Source organism: Haliotis rufescens, unplaced genomic scaffold, assembly GCF_023055435.1.
Source record: "Haliotis rufescens isolate VD_foot unplaced genomic scaffold, xgHalRufe1.0.p SCAF_19, whole genome shotgun sequence".
Taxonomy (NCBI): Eukaryota; Metazoa; Mollusca; class Gastropoda; order Lepetellida; family Haliotidae; genus Haliotis; species Haliotis rufescens.
In genome coordinates this window covers 13088278-13097550 of record NW_025963879.1, presented here as the reverse complement: position 1 = coordinate 13097550, position 9273 = coordinate 13088278, and the positions used below count along the sequence as shown (strand labels likewise).

The following is a 9273-nucleotide window of genomic DNA, read 5'->3' as shown; positions in this document are numbered from 1 at the left end:
TGTGTGAAATACAAAAGTATGAAATGAGTTCTGCATAATGAGATATTGTTACATGCTCTCTCTCTGGCCCCTTGTAAAAGCACTGGTGATTGCTGCCCCTTCAAGCCAGCTTTTTTAAACATAAAAACAATCAAGTCTACATTTGTTTGTAACTGCAACTTCACTCAACTTGTGTATAAAAATCAAGCTTAAAAATATTCTTGGTTCAGAGATAAGAACCATATGTCCGTAAAACATCCCATATGACAACAATTCTATTCTCCTTTTATACAAAATGTGAAAATTGTGACATACTGTGACATTTAAAAAAGCAAAACGTCCAATTATTTCTAAACAAAATCAGCCCCAAAATGACAAAACTGACACAGCAACACAAAAGTTTCTATGTGAATGAACTCTCACGGGAGCCAGAAAAATGACAAAAACTCTATTGGCAATGAGTTATTCAGGGAGCTTTTCCATCCAACAATATTCAATGTACATTCTGCTGTGTGGCCAATATCTCATTTCCTTCAACAATCCCCGGGCTGTTGTCAAGGCAACATATAAAGACTTGGTGTAGAACATTAAAAAGGCACTGAACAACCTAAAAATGGCACCTATTGCATTCTGAGTAAAACAATTCATAAAACCGTGAAACCATACAGATGCAACCGTGATATGTCAATGAAATAACACACTGAAAAGTGGAATGTTGATAATTAAGACAGGAATGGACATTGATCTCTGTAGCATAACCGGCTTAAGAAAATCACATCGGCTTTAAAAAAAAGACAAGATGCAGTATGTTATTAATAAGTGTGTTCCCGTGTGATAATCCTTCACAGAAACAGCTGTATAAAAAACACAGAAAGGAAAGTTGTAGGACTACAGACACTGCCATCATTGTCCCTGCATCAGGTGACTAACTGGTGCACAGGTTCACTGATACTGTTACATCAGGACCTTGTGCCCTGGGGCGGGGCTTGGGAATTCTTTTTAAAACAATTATTTAAAAAAATCTGATCTTCAAAATATATCTTAAATTTTATATTTGATTGTATCAGAGCCTGAAAAAAAAAATCTGTATCTTACAAAATCCCAGTCACTCAAGGCCAGGGATCCTATAAAACCTATATGACATACTGGGGCTTACAGTGATAGTTATCAACATATCAGCCTTGACCATCAAAGGACTTCATGAGCACTCAAGTGGAAAGTAGGACATTAACTGCTTATGAAACACATTTATCACAAATTCTACTGTCTGTTGCTCTTGTCTTAAGTGAAATACTTGGCTGCTCAAGTGAGAAACATTGATGGATAAACATGTGAAAATAAATATATGTCTTAGCCAAACCATTTTTTCTGGACAAGATGTCAAATGTAGGATGCAAAATAAAGATGAATATGTTCTCTTGAATTCGAGGTTGAATAAAAATCACAAAGTAAACATTATTTAAAAAATATACCAGAGACTTAACAAAGTATAAAATTGGTGTAACCTTATTGAGATAAGATGCAGTTTTCTTGAGCAAGAACGGTGTTTGCACATAATTATATGAACAACCAAGACAGATTTAATTGTAGTGAATATCAGTGACTATCACTGAAATGGTAAACAGTCCGCAATTCCCACACCCAATGCAGATCATATATGTCCGACACACTAGAGTACAGTACATCACCATATGATAGCTGACTCAGTCGCATTGAACTCCGAGTAATCTTTAACAGAAATGCATCTATATCAACAACAATTGAGTATCTTTTATCCACAGAAACTTGGTACAGACAAGTCATACATGAACGAGCATACATGAATTCATCACTTTTAGCATACACACAAGAAACCCCAACATTAGGCATACAGGCATGAGGGCACAGACTACAGGTGGACATACCTGTGTGACTGATGGCACAGACTACAGGTGGACATACCTGTATGGCTGAGGGCACAGACTATAGGTGGACATACCTGTGTGACTGAGGCACACACTATAGGTGGACATGCCTGTGTGACTGAGGCACACACTATAGGTGGACATACCTGTGTGACTGAGGACACACACTATAGGTGGACATACCTGTGTGGCTGAGGGCACACACTACAGGTGGACATACCTGTATGGCTGAGGACACACACCGCAGGTGGACATGCCTGTGTGACTGAGGCACAGACTACAGGTGGACATACCTGTATGGCTGAGGACACACACTACAGGTGGACATGCCTGTGTGACTGAGGCACACACTACAGGTGGACATACCTGTGTGGCTGAGGACACACACTATAGGTGGACATACCTGTGTGGCTGAGGGCACACACTACAGGTGGACATACCTGTATGGCTGAGGACACACACTACAGGTGGACATGCCTGTGTGACTGAGGCACAGACTACAGGTGGACATACCTGTGTGGCTGAGGGCACACACTATAGGTGGACATACCTGTGTGACTGAGGCACACACTATAGGTGGACATACCTGTGTGACTGAGGGCACACACTACAGGTGGACATACCTGTGTGGCTGAGGACACACACTATAGGTGGACATACCTGTGTGGCTGAGGGCACACACTACAGGTGGACATACCTGTATGGCTGAGGACACACACTACAGGTGGACATGCCTGTGTGACTGAGGCACACACTACAGGTGGACATACCTGTGTGGCTGAGGACACACACTATAGGTGGACATACCTGTGTGGCTGAGGGCACACACTACAGGTGGACATACCTGTATGGCTGAGGACACACACCGCAGGTGGACATGCCTGTGTGACTGAGGCACACACTACAGGTGGACATACCTGTGTGACTGAGGGCACACACTACAGGTGGACATACCTGTGTGGCTGAGGCACACACTACAGGTGGACATACCTGTGTGGCTGAGGGCACACACTGAAGGTGGACATACCTGTGTGGCTGAGGGCACACACTACAGGTGGACATACCTGTGTGACTGAGGCACACACTACAGGTGGACATACCTGTGTGACTGAGGGCACACACTACAGGTGGACATACCTGTGTGGCTGAGGGCACACACTACAGGTGGACATACCTGTGTGACTGAGGGCACACACTACAGGTGGACATACCTGTGTGGCTGAGGGCACAGACTGAAGGTGGACATACCTGTGTGGCTGAGGGCACACACTACAGGTGGACATACCTGTATGGCTGAGGACACACACCGCAGGTGGACATGCCTGTGTGACTGAGGCACACACTACAGGTGGACATACCTGTGTGACTGAGGGCACACACTACAGGTGGACATACCTGTGTGACTGAGGCACACACTACAGGTGGACATACCTGTGTGACTGAGGGCACACACTACAGGTGGACATACCTGTGTGACTGAGGCACACACTACAGGTGGACATACCTGTGTGACTGAGGGCACACACTACAGGTGGACATACCTGTGTGACTGAGGCACACACTACAGGTGGACATACCTGTGTGACTGAGGGCACACACTACAGGTGGACATACCTGTGTGACTGAGGCACACACTACAGGTTGACATACCTGTGTGGCTGAGGGCACACACTGAAGGTGGACATACCTGTGTGGCTGAGGGCACACACTACAGGTGGACATACCTGTGTGACTGAGGCACACACTACAGGTGGACATACCTGTGTGACTGAGGGCACACGCTACAGGTGGACATACCTGTGTGGCTGAGGCACACACTACAGGTGGACATACCTGTGTGACTGAGGCACACACTATAGGTGGACATACCTGTGTGACTGAGGCACACACTGCAGGTGGACATACCTGTGTGACTGAGGGCACACACTACAGGTGGACATACCTGTATGGCTGAGGGCACACACTACAGGTGGACATACCTGTGTGACTGAGGCACACACTACAGGTGGACATACCTGTGTGACTGAGGGCACACACTACAGGTGGACATACCTGTGTGACTGAGGCACACACTACAGGTGGACATACCTGTATGGCTGAGGGCACACACTACAGGTGGACATACCTGTGTGACTGAGGCACACACTACAGGTGGACATACCTGTGTGACTGAGGCACACACTACAGGTGGACATACCTGTGTGGCTGAGGGCACACACTACAGGTGGACATACCTATGTTGCTGAGGACACACTACAGGTGGACATACCTATGTGGCTGAGGGCACACACTACAGGTGGACATACCTGTGTGGCTGAGAGCACACACTACAGGTGGACATAACTATTCACATGCTTTAAATGGTGAGTTTCACTTGTCCATGGAAGCACAGCAGTTTATGTCCAAATCAGCCCTCGGTGTGCAGAACTTACCCGAACATCCACCCACATACATCCACATATAGACTAGGCGTACATTCACAGACATACACCCACCAACATGTTTTGAAATATGTCTCCTCCAACAGACAATATTTGGGTTGCACCCACACAAATAAACCTGCACTGAGAGACATGTATTGAACTACTTCTCCAGCCAGCCATGTCAGTAAAGTGTTACAGAACCATACTGCTCTACCATCACCAGGATGCAAACTCACTAACTGATCTGAGACAAACATGCATGGACCAATCTCTAAAATGATAACAACATGGGCAAAACAATATAACAATATGAGCATACAAGTAACATGGGAGCTCCCCTCCTACAATATGATGGCCGTGCACATAATCTACAGATGGCACTGCTGGGAACAACAGGATGAGGGCAGTCATCCTTTGCAAGTTACAAATTTCCATATAAAACAAGAGTTAAAATGGAGGTGCATAAAATATCTTCTTGGCTATAATGACAGGTTGATGTCGAGTTTGTGTTTTCAGTCCAATGAGTCACATGACATACACATGGTAGGGATATACACACAATGGCCAGTGGCATGAGTCAAGCATGCATGATACAGTGTCTATTTATCTAGGTTACCATGGTTACAATACTTATGAAATGAAAATGTTTTGGTTCTAATTACCAGACTTTCTCTGTTTCATGCCAAGTAAGCAGGCAGCTTCCCTTCCCATACTCAAATACTTTTAACCTACATACTGATTTACATTGAATTTATAAAAATAATAAAAATCCAAACATCTGAGGTTTTTTTCTCACTTGTGAAACTTGAGGTTGGAAGAAATGTAAACCAAACAATTAAAAAAAGATATAATTCCATCTATGTAACTGGAACCAGAACATCTTAATAACCTATTATTCCTTCCGCTAGACAGTTGATTCCATGCCGATGTTATTACTAGAGCCACTACTGATTGATGGCATCGATGAATAAACACTATCAGCACCACCTACTGAAGGGTTGTGACTTAATGATGTGGATTCAATGAAAATGTCTGGATTGGAAGGCATAGTCTGAAAGTACTTCCTAAACACAAAATTATGATCCGATTCATTTAATGAAACTCTGTCGAATGGATGTTCTTTTTGTTCCAGAAAATCAAGATGGCTACTGACTGGCTCGGATGGCGACTTGACACACTGTCGCCTCAGCTCATCTCTTGTTTTTCCTCTTTGCCATAAAACTAAAGCCAAGATTATAAAAAATATTGCAATTATTATACACGGCAGGACAATTGCCAGTTGAGTATTTGTGGGCAGCGGATCTGATGGAGAATCCGTGCTGCACACATTAAGATCAGCATCTTCTAACATTTTTATTTGAATATTTTCTAGTGAGGATGGTGAGTGGCACTTCTCCATCATACACTGGTCCTGGTACAGTGTGTCTCGATGGCAAGTCCTGAGGTCAGAGCCGTGACCCTCAAGCCACAGTTTCAACGGCTTCACATAACAATCACAATGCCAAGAGTTTTTATGCAAATGTAATAACACATCCTTTTTAAATGAAGCAAACACAGCTCGTGGCACATTCTGCAGTTTATTCAGGGATATGTCTAGCTCTTTAAGATTTTGTAAATTGTCAAACTGATTCTTCTCAATCCTCTCCAACTGACAGTTTGACAGATTAAGAGTCTTCAGCCTGTACAATCCATGAAAGGAAAATTTGGGAACAGTTCGGAGGGGATTTCCCGCCATATTTAACACTTCCAACTGTGGAGCAGTTGGTCGTAAGAAGTTGTTCTGAATCTCAACAAGCATGTTATAGGAGAGGTCTATGACACGCGCATTGAAGTATTTAAATGTCTCCAAGGTGATCTTGGTGATCTGGTTGCGAGACAGCTGCAGGGTGTCCAGTGTTATTCCTGAGAACTGGGAGTCGGTGAGGGTGGTGATCTGGTTGCTGTCCAGGTACAGATGCTGCAGGGAGGGCAGGTTGCGGAACTCCTCCGATGCAGGGAGTTCCTTGATCTGGTTTTGACCAAGATTCAGGATGCGTATGCTCCTCACGATGCTGAACATATCACTAGCGATGGAGATCAACAAACAGTGACGCAGGCTCAGATGCTGAAGGTTCTGAAGTCCTTGAAACACGTAGCCATGAAGGTTCTGAAGCCTGTTGCCGTCAAGTCTCAGGTAGACAAGTTGCTCCTGGGAACGGAAGGCACCAGTGTGAAGGTCACTTATAGCATTGTAGCTCAAGTCTAGTGTATGTAAGTTGTGTAATGACTGTAGAGCACTTGCTACATTTGCAATGTTGTTCTGTGAGAGGTTGAGAACTTGAAGGTTGGTGAGACCATTGAAAGCACCTTCCCTGATTGTGGCAATGTAATTAGAACTAATATCCAATGTCACCAGATCTGTGAGGTTCTGAAAACTACCATCTTGGATGTTTTGCAACCTGCAGTTGGTGATGGAAAAATTGGTCAGTGGAATCTCCACATCGGTTTGAAGGTCAGATGCTTGCAGTGTGCGGATGTTACTGGATGACACAGAGAGGGAAACAAAGTCTGCACTTAGACTTCTCATAATGGTCCGCAGCATTCCACCGCGGCAAACAGCCCTCCACCCATCTACTGTCTGGTCACACTTGCAATTTGTTGGGCACGTCTGTGACCTTACCAAGGTCAAGAAGACCAAGGTAAAGGTCACAATCAGGGCAGGAAGCAACCTTGACATGTCTACGATCACTCCCTGCAAAGAGAACCAAACATATAAAATTTGTGTCAGCATTATATTGATAAAAAAAATGAATAAATGTCATTAGGCCTACACTTAATCTTAAATACAAGATTTGACCAAAATCATTTTATAATGTTATCTGATATTCTGATCTTATTAATTTCAATTACATTTATTTAGATGTTATTGATTATTACTGGTAAACATTGATCTTGAAATCTTTAAAAAAAGAGATCTGGGCAAAAATAATCATTCAACTAACAAATACCCTATCTACCATATAAACATATTTCATACATCAGCCTTTTCTATGTATATATTCAGCAGGATCTCATAAACAAACATTAGTCATACAGGTGATGCCCTCAAGATGAGGCAACAATTCTTTTTTAATTTTCAGTTTCGATTTTACCAAATGGACTTAAAGCCAAATCAGAAAATACAAATAGTTTAATTCAATTTTTGTTTGCCAGACTGCTTCATCTTTGATAACATAGAAAATAACTAAATACAACTACAAAAATCAGTATTAAAAAAGTTCAAATAACTATTAATTTTTGTAATACAATATCTTCTCATAATGAAAACAAAGCCATCTCACAAACACATATACCTGATACCATTCAAACTAAGAAAGCTGCTCTTTTTTGCCCCCTTAAACTGACTGATCGAAGTTATTTGTTAAATAGAATCTAACAAATATTGAGCAGCACAAATATATTTGTTTTTATTTCGGACGACCCAAGTTCATTAACAAATATCAACAAACCATAAAATATAAATGATAGTGCCACGGCACTGTAGGTCACCTGGATATGTAGCCAACAATCATAAATGTCAACAGACACTGACTCTTAACAAAGTGGCTGTTTCAAATTCAAAATAGATTTTTTAAAAACAGCTGTTCGATTGAGGAGGTTAGGTTAGCTTGTAGTATGTCACATGACTTTTACAAAGTTCAAAATTTAATGTACTGTGACAAATGGGAAATATGGAACATATATGTTGTTTACATTGATGTTCAAATATTTTTTGTATTAACAATCATATCCTAATGATTTAAACAAGAATTAATGTACATTCAGCAGTGTTCAGAGGAAATGTTTCAAGTGTCATATATGCATTTTGAGAGAATTTAAGAGCATGGTCGAAACACAAAGTTCAAAATTTAATGTACTGTGACAAATGGAAAAATGGAAATAAGGAACATGTATGTTGAGTCCCACTAAACCCACCACTTTTCAATACAATTTTGAACAAAATGGCAGAGTAAAGAAATTTTCAATATGGCTGCCGTGGCTTGCACCATTCAGATTGCAGTGCATGAGTACCTAACTCCCACCAGTGTATCATTCCATTTAACAGACACGTAAATAGATCATTATGAGAAAACCATCCATAAGAAAATAGTCCCTATAAAAATGTGAACATGCACTTTGTGAGTCTAATGGCTACTTGTCACTTTACAGTTCTGCTGGATGTTGTCAGATACACTCATGTCCAACACACCAATGCCTGAGTAGCTAGGAGCTCTGAGTGTTTCCAAGTCATGTAGAACCTGTCTAACGTAGTAGATAAAACAGATAAAATGTCAATAATAAGGAGTCTTATCAACATTCCCTAGGTCAGAATAAGCCCTAATGACAATATTAGTTGATAAACTTACGTTATCTGCAGGTACCAAAGTCTTTCACTGTTTGATAACTATACAAGTATACACCTAAAAAATGATACATTACAATATGTCAAAACTTCAATGTCATCCCCAACAGACATAGTGCACAGTATTGTGAATCACAAACTTAACATCTAGATTTTTATATTTTTCATCAGTCCGTTAAATGTTCCGACAATGAAAACAAATGACTTTTAAAAATATATGTTGTCTTTTTCACAGTCCCTGAACCATGTTATGTTCCCTTGTGCCCAGCCTTCACTGTAATGCTATAGCCCTAACTGAAGTAAGTCTAGATTTTGCAGGTAATTCTCATCTCACTGGGGCTCCTTTTCAATTTAGATGTAGTTGCTTGTTTCGATGAAAATGACATATTTACAGAGACTAAGCATTTGTGGTGGGTGTTTGCATGTTTTTGTTTCACAATTAGGTGTGAGCGATATAATGTATAGCTGTTTAGAGGCTGACAAACTGACGGCTCCTGGATCTCCATGCATGTAAGGCAATCAAACACAAAAGTGTTCCAGAAGAATCTGCTTTAATAAGAGCTTTACCAGAGACTATCAACACTAA

General features: G+C 41.6%; 1 protein-coding gene across 4 annotated transcripts in view; it reads right to left on the bottom strand.

The window, feature by feature from the left end:
- Nucleotides 1-3327: 3327 nt before the first annotated feature.
- LOC124138899 (carboxypeptidase N subunit 2-like) overlaps nucleotides 3328-9273 on the bottom strand; it is a 47058-nt gene continuing 41112 nt past the window's right edge. For all 4 annotated transcript variants that reach the window (XM_046505792.2, XM_048398894.1, XM_048398895.1 and 1 more), the window contains exon 2: nucleotides 3328-7037. In XM_046505792.2, the coding sequence (XP_046361748.2) occupies nucleotides 5211-7022 (1812 nt within the window). In that variant the 5' untranslated portion in view covers nucleotides 7023-7037 and the 3' untranslated portion in view covers nucleotides 3328-5210. The remainder of the gene's footprint in view (nucleotides 7038-9273) is intronic.